We start from the raw sequence: 18,367 nt of genomic DNA, 5'->3' as shown, positions 1-18,367 counted from the left end.
AAGGGGTCAATTGATAAAATAACATGTTGATAGTATGTTACACAAAGTTTACAGTAACTTATAACGCAAAAATCAATTTACTGTCTCCACTAGTACATGTCTAGTGTAGTGTTCGAATATTTTAATCTAACTTACTTTTCTGTCTGTGATGCTGTAATATTATAATCTAATAAGATATGACACTGTAATATCCCCAATGAATACAGCTTTTAATCTATCCTAAGGCGTGTTTTGGCTTTGTCCTTTTCTTCCCCCTGGCTGTCAGCATATTTATGTTAAAAGTTAAGTGGTTTGTCCGGATCATTCATTCTATTTCATCACTGTCCGCCATGTATTGAACGTACTGATCCGTTGTCACTCCATGACAGAATTGTGTCTTCAAAACAAATTTCAGTGAGGTAAATGTTATCTTACCTTTGCGTGGACTTAGCGTTACAAAAATATATTCTTTTGGAAGTGTGTAAAAGACCCGTCAGAGCTCGTCCTGCTGACATGGTGACCCGGTGTTCATATTCTCACACAAAGCTAAAAAAGAAAACCCTGATCAAACGCTTCGTTACCAAATGAACCTTGGTTAGGTCATGCAACATATCTTGGTGCAACCGCTAATGCTTTCCGGCGTCGGTCTTATAGAGAGCCCAAGAGTTCCTCTAAACACAAAAGGACAGAAAGTATGCGGATTCCATTGGTGTCGGGGAGAGGGAAAAGATCCAAATCATGTAATTTGACACAATATCATTTGCCAATGAATCGTACTTCATTAGAGTCATAGTCTAATAAAGTACGATTTATTGGCCGTGATCGACTTTTGCTATACTTTGCGTTTTCAAAATTTTAAACACAGGTTTTCAGAAGGAGAAATTGGAAATGTCAACAGCAACCGCTTATTGTGATCAACAATTTAATTTTGTTCATTAATTTATGTATTTCAAAAATTATATTCCCTGTGTTGGTGACGCAATGGCAGTCGGCAAGGCATCAAACCGACTGGCCAATCACAGTCTCCTCCAGCGTGCATCACTTCCGGATTGACTCGCCATGCTTGTTGTGGGTCCCTTCATGTACACGTTTTTCCGAAGTTAAAGTGAGTTTTTAAAAATATATATATTATTCAGTTGTTTCACAGAATGCGGAAAACCTGTTGAGTGATGTAGTGTATTTAATTTCCTTTGTCATTGATAAGATGTCTGAGCTTTCATATTTCTCACTAGAGTACGAGTGCCGCATGTTGTAGCATTTTCGTGGGGTCTTTTAGTAAAATCTAATCCCCCCCCCCCAACAGATACATATACTAATGGCTAAAAACAAATCATCAAAACAACTTATAATTCCACCCAAGAGGAAGAAGAGTTCCTCTACTAGCGATATTCATGAAGAGGCCATGATGGACACTAAAGCAAAAAGGAAAAGAAAGATGGAATTGGAGGTTAGTACAATACACAAATTTTTAATGTACTCTCATGTACCAAATGAAACATATATAAAATAAATTGTTTTTAATGAATTCAGGAGGCCCCAAAACAGATTCCAAGTGACATAGTTCAAGCGGATGATAGAAAGCAGAAAAAGGAAACAAAATCCAAGAGGAAACAAACTGAACACAGACAGAGGGTGAATAAATTGGAGGTAAGACTTTGTAAAACATGGATGTTTCCACAATATTCCCATCATTGCGTCTGCCTTTTTCATTGATAACAATAATGTCCCATGTACAAAAACATTGTGCTTTTTTAGGATTCTTTACTTTGTGCTAATCAAATTGCGTCTCTATTTTTAAATGAATGTCAGAGTTGGACTGTGCTGATTGATTTGGACTGTTTTTGCATGATGCATAAAAACCTGGCTTTCCAGTTGCTTCATAACTGAAAGACATTCTTGAGACTGACCTGCGCAGCATAGCACATGTTCTGTTCCTCCGTTGGAGAAAAGCCCTGAGTTTATCCTGGAAAGTCTCCCCGAGGAAGCTGTAGATGAGTGGGTTGAGGCAGCTGTTCGAAAAGGCTGCCAACCTGACGGCATGACCCGTCAGTGGGTAACCCTGCCACAGCGTGCCACCGTCTGTATCACCCCTTAGAAGTTGAACACTTGTGAACACATTCTTCGGGAGCCAGCAGAGAAAGAAGACTAGTACAGCTGCTGAGATCATCCTGAGGGCTTTCTGTCTGCGAGGCTTCTTCTGAGGATTCCCTTCCACCCACTCACTCCGCACAAGCACCTGTGCTATTCTCCAGTAGCACAAACCCAGTATGCAGAAAGGCAACAAGAATCCCAGCGTCACCTCCAGCCACTGAATCTGTGTGACATTTACAAAACAGAAATGGAGTTCTCCAGCATGTTGTATTTGAGCTATAGCGAAAGGAAAGAGGGTGAAGAAGGAGGAGGACACCCAGATCAGGCAGCAGCTGAAGCGTGGATGGGACATGCTGCGACCCATGAAGCCAGTCAGTGCGACGAACCGATCAAAGCTCATCCAGGTTAAAAAGAAGACGCTGCTGTACATGTTTGCTTGCTGGAAAAGATTCATGAAGGTGCAGAGGCCGATCATGTCATAGTAGCCCTGTTTCAGGTTAAACACCTCGATGAGGGAGTCGGCAACAAGGACCAGATCAGCCACAGCCAGGTTCACAAAGTAGAGGTCCGGGCCAGACAGGCGACCCTCGTTGGCCAGGTTGACCGCCAATATGACAATATTCCCAATGAAGCCAATGGGGAAAAGGAATATGGTGTAGAGGCCAGACAGGAAGAGACTAATTACGTAATGTTCGTGATTTTCAGAAGGTGCCTGAAGAAGGTCCGAGACAACTTTTGCTAGTGTGTGATTTATCTGTACAGTCAAATTATCTTCAGCGTTGACTCGATAGTTCCCGTGCATGGTCATGTCTGTAGCCCAGGCTTCTGGGTATCAGGGTGACTTGATTCTGTTAGATTTTAGATCCATCTCTGATTTTCGTTGATGTATTGTGGAGTCACTGGCCACTTGTGCTGGATGGAAACAAGTTTACAGGCAAAGTTATGGCATATATAAGGTGAATTTAAGTTCATTAACAGTCTGCTGGTACATAGGACAGAAGCCAGAATCTACATTAACATCATAGTTTAAGGCTTTTTAGTAAATACATTTACCTAGAGGCTACAGTAATACTAGAGCTTTGTAAGGTATGTATTTCCAATACATGGCCATTAATGTCATATACACTTACCTTAAACACAAGCGTTTTCTTAGACATCATGGCACTCCATCTGATCTTGCTTGTTCTAACAGTCGTAGTGATGAACGTAGGTGTCACAGTACAACTACATATGTGCTGTGGTACAACCCACCGTTTACAGTGCAAAACAAATGCCTCTATGCACACCAAATCATATCTTCGTAGCCAAATGCGATAAGCTCCTTTGCATCGTAAACTTAAGTAGCCAGAGCAGTCAGATGTATTCAACTTATACTTTGTGTCATATTTTTTTTAAATTTCAGAAACATTAAGTTGTATCAGGGAGGTAGCCGACTCTCACCTGCACTGAAGACGATCACAGCGATGATTGTGGACTGTGAAAATATGTAAATATGGGAGATGGGGAATTTAAACAAAGAGGCTGTATTTACAGCAAACAACAGAGCAGCAGAGGGTGATTTCCTGTCTGCAGGATTCTAATGGTTTATGTTGTTTGGCTATGCATTGCCAATAATCAGGTGATACAATGTGTGTCCCAATACTGGAATTGTGATCCAACACTTTTGAGTCAAAGCCAGGCTGCATGTACTGGGGGCTAAAGCTGCACGGGGATGCACGAGTGTCTGTGTCCCAGTTGAGGGTACTTTGTGTGGAAGATAGAAATAGCCAGTAAATTCACGAAAAACCCTGATTGCATATTTTCATACATTGTGAATGAGATCTGACTCTGCCTGTTGCAAATGTCTTATGCAACACTGATCTAGTATTAATGTTCCAAAGCTTTGTGGTTTTGTGCCTCTGTGTCTTGGCGCTGAAACAATATGTGATCCGTGTCTGTTAGTTATTCCTGGAACAGCTTTCCCCCCGGGTTCCTGAAAAGTTGGAAAATTCAGGCGTTGCTTGTTTATGGTTTATTTTGGTCCATTAGTTGCTTCAAATGAAAATGGTGGCATTTGGATTAAACCAAAAGTGACTTTTATTTTCCTGGACCAGAGCTTTTCTCCGTGGTTCTGACAATTATGGAGTTTTTTCCAGACATTTTGTCTGAAAGAGCTTTCTGTATAAATAGTTAATGCACAAAGAAATTTTGTTTCATAAGAAAAAACTTCATTTCAACTCATTTTTATTTATATAGTTTCTGTTGCAATCACAGTTATTTTCTAGGTGTTTAACAGAAACTCAGGAAAAAGAGGTGTGTTCAAGCTCAAGATCAATAAAACAGCCCATACTACAAACACATATTTCTTAAAAGTTTAATATTTATTTGTAGATATTTATGTTGAATCTCTGAGACAGCATATTGCACAGTTTCGAAAATGCAAAGTAATAAAAACAAGAAAACAAATTTGCCACTTAATATGTACATTAAAAGCATTAAATGACTGTAGGAAGAGGTTGTTTCAGTCATCCGTTATGACTCTATGTCCTGCAGAGTGTCTGTGATCTCAATGTGCGGAGCAATGATGTTTCTGCTGGGCTGCGAGTGCCGTGGACTTTGACAGCAGTCTCTCAGCTGCTGAAATAAACTATAGAGAGACTCCCGACGTGGCCTGTGAACCAGCAACACCAGCAGCAGGTTGACGCTACTCCCTGAGAAAAATACAAACTCAGCCACGCTCAGAAAAGCGCGCTTCTGGGGGTCCAATGCTACCTCCAGATGTGCGTCTTTCACCAGGGTGACGCCGTAGAATAGCTGGCAGAAAAACATGACCGATGTGATTGTCAGGAACACGGGACCCTCCTCGGAACCGTGGAGGAAGCGTCCCTCTGATTTCCACTGTCTGATGCAGCCGCTGAGCAAGAGTCCCAGCTGGAGGATGTACGGAACCAAAAAGGCCAAGCAAAACCTAGCAGCTGCGTATGACGCCTTCACTGGATCCATGAAACAAATTCCCTCCTCCTGTAGACCATTGTGGGTTCCGCGAAGCCCAGCCAGCAGCAGGCAAATCAGGAGAGATGTCAGAATAACCAGGGCCACACACACCCCAGGCTTTCTCAGCAGGGCATGAGAGGGTGGGTCCTGAGTCAGGACATAAGCTATCAGCACCAAGACCAACAGGCCACACAGAGAAGCTGTGTTGATAGCAAAGGAGAGGGCGGCACAGCCCAAACCTGTGGTCCGCAGGTAGTCCGGTCTGTAGGCCACAGCGTGGAGCGAGAGGAGCACGAGCAGCAGCTGGATGCTGCAGAAAGCCCCGAGCAGGCCGTCGAGCCAGGCTAACCGCCGCTGGGCTCTGTAAGTGAAAATGAAGCTGTAGAGCAGGAAGCAGCCGGCGATGAAACCCAGCCCGGCCAGGAAACTGTAGGCGTAATTCGCCCTGGAGGTTAGGTCGTTGGCTGCAATTATGTCTAACCCCGAGGTAGAAGAATCTTCAGAAGTGGAGCTGTCAGAGATGGTGAAAGTGACACCGAATAAAGGTGTGGTGCTGCTTACATTTGGCAGTTCTCTAACAGACTGGAAAAGAAAACAGCCAGTGATGAGGTTCTGTCCGTCTCTACGTTCACATTTAAAAACAATCACTACTCTCACTTAGTAACCATTTTTGGTCCCAAACAGCATTTACTCTTTCTTAGCTTATGAGGCATTAAATGACTTTTCACAATATTTCATGATCAAAAACATTCATCACAACAATGTTTACTCCTCTCCTAAAAACCCCGTACACCTCTACATGTATTTAATTGTGCAGCCACATGTCCCTGTTGTGGCTTCTCTCTGTTTCAGGAACCGCCTGCGCTCAAAAACACATGTTTTCACTCACCATTTTTCTGGTTTCCTCACCCACTCGTGTCCTGCTTTCTATTTACCGGCCCCAAAGCTGCCGATCGACTCCGCGACCAGAAACTAAAACTTGTTGCATCGACGCGATCGCTCGCCCTGACGGCTTCTTATGTTTCTATGGCCAATATGCTGCCAGCATACTTTCAGAATGACTGTGGCCATGTGATCAAATCTTTTCCTCCCCTCCCTCCTTTTTTCATCGCTGCAGACTGAGGACCCTTGTTAAACTTCCTTCGAAGACCTAAATGCAGCCTTGTGCTGTGGCGGATGACCTACGCATTGACATTTTGTAAATTCTGCTCTGGTGCAAGCATTTATTTTCCAGTCTGTGCGATTTTTTAAAAAGAAAATGCATATAAGCCAAGGTCATATAACTGTAACCTAAATATAGGAAATGTCATCACTGAGCTGCGGTGCAACGGGAAGTTGCACACTCAAAACCCGCATTCGGCTTTTCGTGGACTCGACACAGTAACAATGCACTGAATCTTCAGCCAGCAGAAAGTTATTTTAAAGGATGAAAATTGTCAGTATGGAACCAGTCATGAATATGTCTTTGTTCAGTCTCTTATTTCCTGTTATACTTATGTGGGTTTATAGATCTTAGTTGGCAAAAAACATAAGGGCCTTAATGGAGAGATTGAATTCTGACTGTTTTGGTTGTGATAGGTTTCAGATACACTGTGTCACCCAGAGGTGGCACATGAGCCAGGGGAAGAGGACTTGAGCCCTGAAGAGAGGCGTGTCCTGGAGAGGAAGATGAAGAAGATTCTGAAAAAGGAGAAGAAGAGGCTTAAAGAGGAAGAAGAGAGCCTGAAAGTGAAAGCTTCTGGAGCTACCGCAAGCCAGCAAGCCTTGGACTACCTCACCTGGTGAGACCGTTTAAGACATACAAAGATGCGAGAAATATATAAAGCAACTGGAAATGTTTTTTTAAGCATTTCCTTTCTGAGTATTTGATTTATGGAAGTAGTGCACTGATTTAACATCAGTCAGCAGCCACAGCTTGCACTTGTCTCTGCAGCTGGGCTGAAAACCATACAGAGTGGAAGTTCCAGAAGACCAGACAGACGTGGCTACTGCAGCATATCTTTGACTTTGAAAAGGTAACTTGAAGTATTAAACACTGACTGTCTTTCTTTCGGAGAACTTTAATATGAAAACGATGACGACGCGATTAATGAATAAATCTCAGATTCCAGATGACAAGTTCTCGGTGATGTTGCAATACCTGGAGGGGCTGCGGGGAGGCGCTAGAGAGACCACAGTGCAGAAAGCTTTGGCCCTGATTGAGGAGTCAGGTCAAACGCCAGAGGACAGAAGTGCCCAGCAGAGGGCGCAACGAGCCAGAGAGGTTATCCAGCTGCTCTCCTGAGAGGAGGAGGAGCAGCAGCAGGAGGAGGAGGAGGAGGAGCAGCAGCAGCAGGAGGAAGAGCAGCAGCAGCACAGAAAGAGGCAAAAACACTGAACAGACTGGGAAACAGTCTGGGCACACGTTAATGACTGATATTTAAGCAGACATGCTGTTGTTCTGGACTGGTTCTGTATAGAAACTGGGACTTAATTACCTGTCAAATTTTTTTAAACATCCATTCTCATTCTTGTCCCCATTTTTAGACACAATTTTGTCAGCGTTGCTTTTATGCGACTACATTTGTGTATACGAGTCTGCCAAGCTGATTTTGTTTCTACCTTCTACTTCAAATATGAAATCTAGGCATCAGCTCAATTTTAGCCAAATAATTGGATTCTTAAGTTTTCAGAGCTAATGAGAGAAGCTGCAGGAGTTAAAAAGCTGGGGAATGCTTGTAGTCTAGACATGTTGGTTCCTGTCAAAGCCTGTGAAGTCACTAATGAGACCTGCTCTTATCCAAGCTGGTCAAAGCCTCCACAGATAAACAGACTCGTTGGCAACAGGTAACGTCTCAAGTGAAAATGTAACTGGCAGAGAAAGTGTTATACAATAATAACCAAGCAAGTTTATTATTGTAGTCTGTATCACATGACCAACAAGGACAAAATTACACGGCTCGGGAACTGTCAAATGGTACTTTATAAATAACTGTGGTGTATTTTCATGCAAATTAAGCCATTACATCATCTCCCATTTCACCTTTGATTGCTTTAGATGTCTTTGAGTTTTTATTCCAGAATTTTCTAGATGTATTTTTTCCCCCAATTTTGCAACTGTGATTTGTTGTTCTATCCAAAACAGAGCATAAATATTTCTTATATTCCTGCCACTATTAAAGGCAAACACCAGTGTTTAAAATGTCCAATAAAATCCCCTCAATTCAAACACTCAAGTTGTCCAGGAAGCTTTCACAGAAGGCCGTTGTCTCCTCTTAAGTGGGGATCCTCAACGGTGGTGCTCACAGTGTTTTTGGACACGTCTGTGACATAGACAGAACATGTCAAAGACGGAACATGAGTATGGTGATGTTTGAGAGCTGAAAGGCAGCCAAATATGTTCGCTTACTTTGCTCCGACTCAAAAGGAATGTTGTGCTGAATGAGCAGAGCACGCAACCTCTCAATCTCTTCCCTCTGTTTCTCGAGATCCTGTGTTGAAAGAATATACAGTTTGAGCAGTGATGTGATAAGTCGTTCATACATTTCAGTGGCTATTATTTATACAGTCAATATTGTTACCTCTGAACACTTGTGCATAGACGTATGTGTGTCTGATGCAGTTGTGGCTTCTAACAGTGGTATCTTCACTTTCTGGGACTTTAGAAGACCAGCCTCCTCAAAAATATCTTTCACGAGATTGTTGTATCCCTGCAGCAACATTTCCAGGCCTTTGGTGTTGGCAGCTTTAATAATTGTCTCTAAACAGGTTGACAGTTACTCTGCAAATAACGGCGCCCATCAGGGCATCTCAGAGAATCCAACCGTCTTTTACCTGCTCAGTAATAAGTTCTTCATAGCGCGCCTGCTCAGCTTCATCCCATTCACTCTGCAGACGCTCACTGAGGATGGGGTACACTTGGAAGAAAAGAGAGAAACACATTAATGCTCTGTCACGTGGCCAATCGGTGCGTTTGGGTCTCCTCTTACCTAAAAGAGAATGCGGATGACATACTAGTGGAGTCTCAAATGTTAATGAGTAGGTGCAGGTCGTGGGTTCTGAGACTTGAGCAACTTTACTTCTTGTGCTACAAATAAGAGTCACCTGTAGAAGTAATACAAAAAGCATGGTAATCAGATTTTTAAATATAAAACTATAGTGTACAGAATGTTACAGTGTTGAGGTTTTTAGCGGCTATGCGCAATTAAGTTTGCTTTTGGAGGATATGTCCATTATCCATAAGAACAAACCTTTGTTTCCCTGTTTTTAGTCCCGCACGTATCTCCTTCTCTCATCCACATGCCAGTGAATGTGTTGTTGGTTATTTCCCATTCCTGCCAGATCCTGTTGAGATCATATATATATATTTCCGCAGCTTACTGCAAATCCATTAAGCACATTTTGACATTTCCAAGGAAAAATAACTGCTTTTTACCCCAATATCCCACTGTAGGCATTCCACCTAAATATCTGTTCATGTTGGGTGACGTTGTGAAATGGACAGAACTCATATTTATATCTGCAAAATAGACAGACACACAAATACAGCTGTTTTCTACGCCTATAGACACAGCCAACAAATCCTATAGAGGACCTCCGTGTAAAATTCTTACACTGATTCTGTGAAACTGAAGCATTTTCCTGCCAGTGGATGAAGATGTGCAGGCCCTGGACGGTTTTCACAGGAATAAAGTGAAACCAGAGTTAATCAACTTGGAAATCTTGTCATGCTAGTTTGATCATTTGTTACAAAAAAATATTTAACTCCAAAATAAAACATGAACCTTTACTGATGACTAGATTACTTGTTTGTTTTATAAAAGAGCTCCAAGCCTGCTGTGTGTTACTTAAGATCGTTACCAGACACCGGAGATGGATTCACTTTTGGCTGTAGTCTGCTTTCGTGAGAGAGAAGGGGATTGTTCAACCTGAATAAAAAGAGGAAATAAGCCAATATGTGGCCGCTTACGCTGTAGCTAGACGATATCAAAGATATTTTAGCGCCTCGTACCCAAAAGCGTTTGGTTCCTCCACTATTTTCATTTTACCAGCGGATCCAGTTCTTACTGGGCAAAAACACGCGACATCAGACAAAACACTAATAAACAAACCACTATACCATAGTAAACATAACCTCGGATCTCTTCGAATACTTACTGTAAAGACACAAATAACCCATCCACAGCAATAACAAATAATGCATTCTACCCCAAAAACATTGCATGGCTGATTTTCGATCAGCGAAATGTTCCAATTGAATTGTTTTGAAGTCCCATTTCCGGTTCTAGTCAGATGACAGACCACGTGATCAAAACTCCCTCTCCTGCGCATGCGCAATATAGTGTGACGGCGTGCTTACCATAACGAAGCCCAAACCAAAGAAACTTTACTTTTATTTATAAAGTGAACATTAGTTTAGCATATTAGTAAGTACCACTGTTATTCTGTCAATGCTTAACAATGTGCGCGTAGTTATAACACCAAAGTAAATCTTTAGCGGTGAAATTGAGGAATAGTTAGCTAGTTAGCTACTGTAAGGTAAACATCTTTAACCTGTTGCAATATGGGGCGAAAAAGACCGGACAGATTTGTGCGCTCGGACAATAAGGGGAAAGACAGGAGGCACAAAGTGAAGGGGAAGTCCTTGGAGGCCTTTACAGAGGAAATGCACACAGCTCTTGAAGGTAATGAGCCATTTGTCGCGTTAATACTAACTGCTGTCCAGTTCTGATCGATGCTGCGTTCAAGTGTCAGGAACTTATAAATCGGTGCGTGGGGTGAACAAAGAAACTAAATGGTTGCTCTTGCTCTTTTCACGCACGCTTGTATTCTCCTTGGCTGCGGTTTACCCAGCAAATCTTGCAGGAGAAGGCGCAGAGGCCCCAGCGGTGAGGTTCCCGTGTCCGCTGGCCATGTGGGATCTGGGCCACTGTGACCCGAAGCGATGCACCGGCCGGAAGCTGCTGCGCAAAGGCTTCGTGCGCAACCTCCGCCTCAACCAGAGGTTTAACGGCCTCATCCTCAGCCCCATGGGGACAAAGTATGTGACGCCAGCAGACAGGTGCGGAAGAGCCATTCGTGTTTGTATGGAATTGATGCTGTATCCACTTCTTCTGATCAGCATCTGTGTCTTCACACAGGGAGATCGTGGCACAAAGCGGGCTAGCGGTCATCGATTGCTCTTGGGCCAAACTGGAGGAGACGCCGTTCAGTAAAATGGTCGGAACCCACCCCCGGCTGCTGCCGTACCTGGTGGCTGCCAACCCCGTCAACTACGGCAAGCCCTGTAAACTGTCCTGCGTCGAGGCGTTCGCTGCCACGTTCTGCATCGTGGGTGAGGCTGCAGCGGCCGCGGCGCGGCGCCGTCCCCTCGCAGCGCCTCGACTAAAAAACTCTGAACTTTGCAGGATTTGAAGAACTGGCTCAGCTCTTGTTGCAGAAGTTTAAGTGGGGGCCCGTTTTTCTGGAGCTCAACAAGGTTCTGCTGGACCGCTACGCATCCTGCAAGACGGAGGAGGAGCTGCTCTCGGTCGAAAAAGACTTCCTCACCAGGAAACCGGAGGAAGAGGAATTTGGTAAAAGCAAACTTTGGGTCCCCACAGCTTATTTAAATCACGATGTCCCATCATCACCTAAAATGTCCCCTCGTTTGTTGACACGTGTCCCCCCCACAGATCCATTTGACATGAGCTCTGGAGTCGAGTGTCGGAACCTGAACAGACCCCAATGGTGAGTCAGTGATGACTTTAACCCTCCTCTCTGTTGCCACGGTTACTCACGCTCATCTCTGCTCAGTCCACCTGAAGACCAGGAGTCCAGCGAGGACACAGAGGACGAAGAGGAGGACGATGAAGAGGAGGACAATGAGGAGGAAGAGGCTGAATCAAAGTGAAATGAGTTCTAGAGTGGTCCTATTTAATGACAGAAATGTTACCTAAACCTAAGACGTTGACGTTTGTGTGACTTTTTTTTTTTTTTTAAATAAATTGTGTAAATCCACTAAATAAATGGGTGTTTTCAGCCCCTCGTGTCTTCTCCTTGTGGCGGATAAACGCGCTGTGCTCCATTAAAGCTCACATTGTGGGCTCTGACCCGGAGCTAACCTGCTCCTCTATTTTAGAACCAACAGCTGCTGCCGCCCGATTCGGTTCTTTTGAGTCGGATAAAGTTCAGGAGGTTGTAAATGTGAGGGGCGGCCACGGCGGGACTCTCCTGCGGTAACGTTGTTGTGGAGCGACGTCACAGCTCGAAGATGAAGGCGCAGAGGCAGCCATTACTGGAGCTTCTCTAATTATTTAGCCCAAATAAATACTGGCGGACAACTCCCATGGCAAGAGCCACAAGTCAGCTTGTGAGTATGGCAACTTTTACAAGTGCCGCGGTACGAAGCCGGTGCTCACAATCGACAGCGTGTCGGCTATTTAGCAACAAATAGTTAGGACGGGCCTTCGACTGGAGAGCGGTGCTAGCCGCAAAGATCGTTGAGCGTTACGAGCCGCTAGCCGCCGTGGCTAATGTTGGCTAACCGAGTACCGAATGTTTGCTGTGTGAGGGCTGGCTGACGCCGGGCTTAATTCACCGTGAAACTCGGTAACCGCTATCTGGGATGGTTGGACATTTTTCAGCAGTTAGTGTAGTTTATCTAGGAAGCCTAGACACTTTTCCCTCGGTCGGTAGCGTGATCAGGTAGCTGGTTAGCCAAACATGTTCGCGCTTTCGAGCGATGTTCCTGCTCGCTAACGGCGTTATTGCGTCCCACCTTTTGGTTGAAGATAGAATTGTAATGCGAACGTTATGTACTTTGTCAACCCACTAGGTTTTAATTTCCCGGATTAACGATGCAACTTTAATCAAATGCGACTGATTAGCATTGTGTGGAAGCGATATAAGGTTTTGAAGTCACTTATATGACCCACTTTGCTAACGTTAGCTGCTCGACTGCTAGCGTCAAGTTTATAATTCGCTCAGTAATGGACATGGCAGCAGGCGCTAACGTTAGCCTGCTAACGCGTTAGTTAGCAGGAACAAAAAGTTCACACGGGCCTGTTGTTGCCCAAATGTTAGGTTAAAGTCAACATTAGCAGACATTTTCCATCAACCATAACACCGCTGACCTGTAGTAACGCGTCAGCAGATGGTTTTAGGACCTCCTGGAAAACACACAGTTTGGTTTTGATAAGACAGCTTAATGGCCACACCTTGGTCTTCAATGAAGACAGGCTAGGCCAATTGATCTTTCTGTCTTTACAAACGCGGTGTTCACACGCACGGAATCTCCGCCGCGCGTGAGGCAAAAGCAGAACAACAACGCGATGACCTCTAGGACGCGCATCGGTCGGTTAATTAGTTGAGCAAACAACCTGTCGCTGCGTGTTTGTCCATGTGTTTGCACCATCAGCCGCTGACTTTCTGCTATTACCAGGTCGCTTTAGCCCGCCGGAGCCCCTCCTGACTCCAATCCAGTTGTGCCGAGTCCATCTTGGAGACATTTGGGCTGCACGATGTCTTCCTGGACCTTTCTGGACTTTCCCAAAACGCTTAATGTGACCCGCTAATATTCACGTTGTTGGTTTCATCTAAATGCAAATGACTCCGTGACCTTGATAAGTGGGTCAATTACGGGATCCCGGTGGTCCCCCGCCACGTGCGGCCTGTCTGAAACGCATCGTTTTACCCGGCGATCTCTGGAAAACCAGCTGTGGGGCAACGTTTTTATTGTTGGCGTCCCGGAGGTGGAGCGTGCGTTCCCTTGACGTTGTCCTCGTTGTTCTCTTTTCCAGTATGATGTTGTGCCCATTCAGCCCAGTGTTGTCCTCTGTTCATGCTCGCGTCCATCAATGGTAAGAAACCACCCCGACTCCTGCTCGCCACTCGCTATCCCAGGCGCAAGCAGTTGCCACTGTCCCAGCATGGAGGGCCCCCCCTCAGAGGCCCGAGTCGACGGCGCCTCCGGCAGCGGGACGCAGCAGGCAGCGCAGGCGCCGCAGCCCAGGAAGAAGAAGCCGGAGGACTTCAAATTTGGGAAAATCCTCGGCGAGGGCTCCTTCTCGACGGTACGCGCTCACGCGGCCGACCCCCCCCCCCCTTCCTCCCCCCCAGCCGGAGGAACGTTTGTAATGTTCCTGTTTTCATCCTCAGGTTGTCCTGGCGAGAGAGCAGGCGACGGGCAAAGAGTATGCAAGTGAGTCCCGTTGGTGCGGAGCACGTTCTGTTCCTGATGCTATAACGCTGAACCTGTCCCCCCCCCACAGTTAAAATATTAGAGAAACGCCATATTATAAAGGAGAACAAGGTGCAGTACGTGAAGAGGGAGAGAGACCTGATGTCCATCCTCGAACACCCGTTCTTCGTCAAGCTCTACTTCACGTTCCAAGATGACGAGAAGTTGTGTATCCTTGCTGCCTCCGGGCGCGTTTCCGTGGACACGTGGTTCTTTTCCGACACGGTCGCAAAGCCAGCCGCTAATTCCGTCTTCCTCCGGCCGTGTTTTTCCCGGCGAACGTCCCTTAACTCGGCTTTCCTAGATTTCGGCCTCAGCTACGCGAAGAACGGAGAACTCCTGAAATACATCCGTAAGATCGGCTCTTTTGACGAGACCTGCACCCGCTTCTACTCGGCCGAGATCGTCTGTGCGTTGGAATACTTGCACAATAAGGGGATCATCCACAGGTGAGGCGCTGGGACGCGGCGGCGCCGCTCCCGTTAGCGTCGCTTCGCTAACGTCTGCGTTCGCTGTTCCATCATGCTTTAGGGATCTGAAGCCAGAGAACATCCTCCTGAGCGAGGACATGCACATCCAGATCACAGATTTCGGGACGGCGAAACAGCTGTCATCAGACAGCAAACAAGGTCTTGACCTTTAACCTTTTGCGTGCACCGACGGGGCTTTTGAGCGCCGCGATCATTGTCTGATTGTTTGCGTTGCAGCAAGAGCCAACTCCTTTGTTGGAACAGCGCAGTACGTGTCTCCAGAGCTGCTCACGGAGAAATCCGCCTGCAAGAGGTTTGTCCTGGCGTGGTTCTCGCTGTCGTTCGGAAGGTGAGGGCGAGCGAGCGAGCGCCGTAACTTAATTCCGTTTCCCCTTTTGCAGCTCTGATCTTTGGGCCTTGGGCTGCATCATCTATCAGTTGGTGGCTGGTTTACCACCATTCAGAGCAGGGTAAGTACTGGGGGGGACGGGGTTTCCCGGAATTTCCGAAGGCCAGCGTTCAGTAATGACGGACGGCTTCGCTGTTCAGCTCTGTTACGCAAGAATAAATCCAGGAAGCGGCTTTCCTGACCCCCCCCTCTTGTTTTTCACGCACCGCAGAAACGAGTACCTGATTTTCCAGAAAATAATAAAACTGGAGTACGAGTTTCCGGAGAAGTTCTTTCCCAAAGCCAAGGATCTTGTCAAGCAACTTCTGGTCAGTCTGAAGCTTCCGGGGGGCGTGGCCATGGGGAGGAAGCGCCTTTTATTGGGTTATTTGTTGTGTTTTAGTCTCAGGACCCTTCAAAGCGGATTGGATGTGAAGAGATGGGAGGATACGACCCGCTGAGGCAGCACCCCTTCTTCGACACCATCTCCTGGAGCGACCTCCACCTGCAGACCCCCCCGAAGCTCACCCCCTACCTGCCGGCCATGTCGGAGGACGACGAGGACTGCTACGGAAATGTAAGGCCTCCCTCCCTTGTGTGGTTTCTGGGGTGGCTTTGGGTGCTGACCGGGCCGCTCTCTCCCAGTACGACGACCTCCTGAGCCAGTTCAGCAACATGCAGGTGGCCCAGTCCAGCTCCTCGCACTCGCTGTCGCCGCACGAGTCCACGGCCCCGCAGAGGTCCAGCAGCAACATCGAGCAGTACATCCACGACCTGGACAACAACTCCTTCGAGCTGGACCTGCAGTTCACCGAGGAGGAGAAGCAGCTGCTGCTGGACAAGCAGACCACCGGCAACCCCTGGTAATCCCGCTCGTCCAGCGGCGCTCACGAGCAAGGCACCGCCCGCCTCTCTAACGTGTCCTCGCTCCCTCCCGCAGGCACCAGTTCGTGGAGAACAACCTGATCCTGAAGATGGGCCCAGTAGACAAGCGAAAAGTTTGTGGATTGTGTTTCCTTTGCTGTGTTGTTGCTCCGGCCTGAGCAGCCCCCCCTCCTGACGCTCGCGCTCTCTTCCAGGGTCTTTTCGCCCGGCGGAGACAGCTGCTCCTCACCGAGGGTCCGCACCTCTACTACGTGGATCCTGTCAACAAAGTCCTCAAAGGGGAGATCCCCTGGTCCCCCGAGCTGCGTCCCGAGGCCAAGAATTTCAAAACCTTCTTCGTGCACACGGTAGGGGCCGCCCAGCGCCTTCACAACTGCCCCCCCCACCCCCCCGCCCGCTAACGAGGATTTCTCTGAATTCTTCTGACGTTTGCAGCCCAACCGAACATACTATTTGATGGACCCCAGCGGAAACGCGGACAGGTGGTGCAAGAAGATCCAGGAAGTGTGGAGGAGGTTTTACCAGAGGCACCAAAACCCCGGCCTATAGGAGGCCCGGCAACGGCCCCTCTTCCTGGCTCTGGCGCTCCGCACCGAGCAGGGGAAGACCCCCGTTAGTGCCCTTCATCACCGCAATGTAAACAGACTCTTAGAGACGCTGGCATCTAGACCTTGTTTGTTTTCATGAGTAGAACCATGGGAAAACTTTGGATTCAGGGTTGCTTTGCTTGTTCTCTGTGCTCTCTGTGAGGCTTCTATTGCTTTTTTTTTTTTTTAATGTTATTTTTTCCGCGTACGGATGAGGAGGCTTCTGACGTACATCTGACCTCTGCACACGGTGAGAGGAGAAGGGCGAGCTGGTCCTGCAGCGCCCTGAGCTCGGGTACCGCCAGGACCGGACTGGTCTCCTGCTTTAACGAAACACAGGACAGAATCCCCCCCCCCCCCACTGATCCCTCACCCCGCGTCATGTTTGGAAGCTGTCGGGGGCCCCTCCTCAGACACGTTCACTCCACAGCTGCAACAGACGCTTCAGCTCATCCTCACGTTTGTTTCTGGTCAGAAGCTCCAAAAGAAAGGAAAAAAAACTCTCTGGTACCGGCTCTCTGTAGTGCACCGATGGCGCCGATATCGTCGGTAGGACACGGGGCACGACCCGGTCCGTGCACGCGGGAGCCTCCCGTGGCTGGAACTGAGGGTGTCTCGCTAAACACGCCACTGGTTCGCACTTCCTGATCCCAGCTTGCTTGTCCTCCCCGCACGGCTCGCTCGGTAGCCCGGCCTCATGCGCTTCCCCCCCCCCACCCCCCCGGGGCACTGAGAGGTCATTAATCCAAGTTTAAAGGTGGGTGTTTTTGACTGCAACGGCAACCGCGTCGACGGTTCTGATCCAGATTTGGCTGCCCTGCACCATTCACTGTTTTTGTTGCTATGTGATCACTTCACAGTCATTTCTTTGGGTGGGAATTGTGGCTTTTGTCTCTAGTTTGTCCTGTTTCAAACAGAATTATTGTGCTGAACAAAGTCAAATACAATCACAGCGGCGCCGTCGCCACCTGCGGCCCGGCGGACCTTTGACCCACGCTCTTCATTCATCGGCGTGTATCATCCCGATGCTTTTCATTTCGGACGCGTTGAGGTCCTCCTCCTTCGGCCCGAGCTGGAGAACAGGCGTAGGAACCTATAGCCCTCAGGGGGGGCTCTGTGGTGGTGGTGGTGAGGGGGGGGGGGGTCAACTGAAAGGATATCGATCTGATCCAAATAACCGGTGAAATTGCTGTATCTGTCTATCGGTGGAAGAGCGACGCGCACGCGTCCTCTTCAGGTTGGAAAATCATTGAATGGAGTGGTGGCGGTCGGTTACATTGTGTATGAAAAGCTCTACCTGGCTGGTAACTGACTAGAACTGTGATGTACAGATGATGTATTATTAAAATCTGAAGCAAGTAATGCAATGATAGAATACAGTTTTTGTATTTTTATTCTTGTATAAGGTTATTTGATGGCTATTGTTTAGCCTCTAGTTCATTCTGTGTTATTTAAATTCTAATATATGAATCATATTTGGATTGAAGTCATGTTCAGGGGCCATGTTGTGTATGTATTGAGATGTAAAGCCTTTGAATGTGAATAATTATTGTAAACTATATTTTACAGCTTTTTCTTACTATATCATACATTTTCTATTTGCTCAGTGATTTAATCATTCTGATAATTTAATGATTCTGTCTGATTATTTGCGCGCTAGGTCAGTAGATGTTGGATGATGACTTTTCCACTTAATGCTTGGTAGTCCAGTAATTAAAGCATGTAGGGATTTAGGCATACAAACAAATAAACCCCCGTGTCCTGTCTTCTGTCACCATCCGCGCTCACAACAGCC

At 46.7% G+C, this 18,367-nt stretch overlaps 6 protein-coding genes across 7 annotated transcripts; 3 read left to right on the top strand and 3 right to left on the bottom strand.

The window, feature by feature from the left end:
• Positions 1-948: 948 nt before the first annotated feature.
• chlsn (cholesin) lies at positions 949-8,236 on the top strand. The gene is made up of 6 exons (XM_011603787.2): positions 949-1,084; positions 1,283-1,426; positions 1,510-1,626; positions 6,622-6,824; positions 6,977-7,058; positions 7,148-8,236. Exons 2-6 carry the CDS (start codon positions 1,295-1,297, stop codon positions 7,325-7,327), a joined length of 714 nt encoding a protein of 237 aa, XP_011602089.1. The 5' UTR covers positions 949-1,084; positions 1,283-1,294; the 3' UTR covers positions 7,328-8,236.
• On the bottom strand, positions 1,622-3,510 carry LOC115246435 (G-protein coupled estrogen receptor 1-like). Its single transcript, XM_029847780.1, has 2 exons — positions 3,201-3,510; positions 1,622-2,982 (listed from the first exon to the last, which is right to left on the bottom strand). The coding sequence occupies exon 2, from the start codon at positions 2,876-2,878 to the stop codon at positions 1,751-1,753; it is 1,128 nt and encodes a 375-aa protein (XP_029703640.1). The 5' UTR covers positions 2,879-2,982; positions 3,201-3,510; the 3' UTR covers positions 1,622-1,750.
• Positions 3,699-6,335, bottom strand: LOC101071415 (uncharacterized). Its single transcript, XM_029847823.1, has 2 exons — positions 5,933-6,335; positions 3,699-5,625 (listed from the first exon to the last, which is right to left on the bottom strand). The coding sequence occupies exons 1-2, from the start codon at positions 5,933-5,935 to the stop codon at positions 4,582-4,584; spliced, it is 1,047 nt and encodes a 348-aa protein (XP_029703683.1). The 5' UTR covers positions 5,936-6,335; the 3' UTR covers positions 3,699-4,581.
• gnptg (N-acetylglucosamine-1-phosphate transferase subunit gamma) lies at positions 7,915-10,345 on the bottom strand. Of its 2 annotated transcripts, none has more exons than XM_003961451.3 (11): positions 10,180-10,345; positions 10,034-10,088; positions 9,883-9,950; positions 9,636-9,690; positions 9,458-9,541; positions 9,273-9,366; positions 9,012-9,126; positions 8,857-8,939; positions 8,604-8,732; positions 8,432-8,513; positions 7,915-8,345 (listed from the first exon to the last, which is right to left on the bottom strand). In XM_003961451.3, exons 1-11 carry the CDS (start codon positions 10,244-10,246, stop codon positions 8,275-8,277), a joined length of 903 nt encoding a protein of 300 aa, XP_003961500.2. In that variant the 5' UTR covers positions 10,247-10,345; the 3' UTR covers positions 7,915-8,274. The 2 variants fall into 2 exon arrangements, with proteins under 2 accessions (XP_003961500.2, XP_029703787.1); XM_029847927.1 differs by having other exon boundaries at positions 10,034-10,084.
• Positions 10,346-10,550: 205 nt separating this feature from the next.
• On the top strand, positions 10,551-12,045 carry tsr3 (TSR3 ribosome maturation factor). Its single transcript, XM_003961452.3, has 6 exons — positions 10,551-10,706; positions 10,876-11,083; positions 11,163-11,356; positions 11,430-11,597; positions 11,697-11,751; positions 11,818-12,045. Exons 1-6 carry the CDS (start codon positions 10,586-10,588, stop codon positions 11,912-11,914), a joined length of 843 nt encoding a protein of 280 aa, XP_003961501.2. The 5' UTR covers positions 10,551-10,585; the 3' UTR covers positions 11,915-12,045.
• A 124-nt stretch (positions 12,046-12,169) lies between these two features.
• Positions 12,170-18,323, top strand: pdpk1b (3-phosphoinositide dependent protein kinase 1b). Its single transcript, XM_003961305.3, has 14 exons — positions 12,170-12,373; positions 13,803-14,075; positions 14,161-14,203; positions 14,274-14,411; positions 14,547-14,691; positions 14,774-14,871; positions 14,950-15,025; positions 15,114-15,182; positions 15,333-15,429; positions 15,504-15,677; positions 15,746-15,963; positions 16,041-16,098; positions 16,180-16,332; positions 16,421-18,323. Exons 1-14 carry the CDS (start codon positions 12,350-12,352, stop codon positions 16,532-16,534), a joined length of 1,680 nt encoding a protein of 559 aa, XP_003961354.1. The 5' UTR covers positions 12,170-12,349; the 3' UTR covers positions 16,535-18,323.
• The last annotated feature ends 44 nt before the right edge of the window (positions 18,324-18,367 follow it).

Source organism: Takifugu rubripes, chromosome 1 (genome assembly GCF_901000725.2).
Source record: "Takifugu rubripes chromosome 1, fTakRub1.2, whole genome shotgun sequence".
NCBI lineage: Eukaryota > Metazoa > Chordata > Actinopteri > Tetraodontiformes > Tetraodontidae > Takifugu > Takifugu rubripes.
Note: the sequence above shows the minus strand (reverse complement) of the source record. Positions and strands in the feature narration are given on the sequence as shown.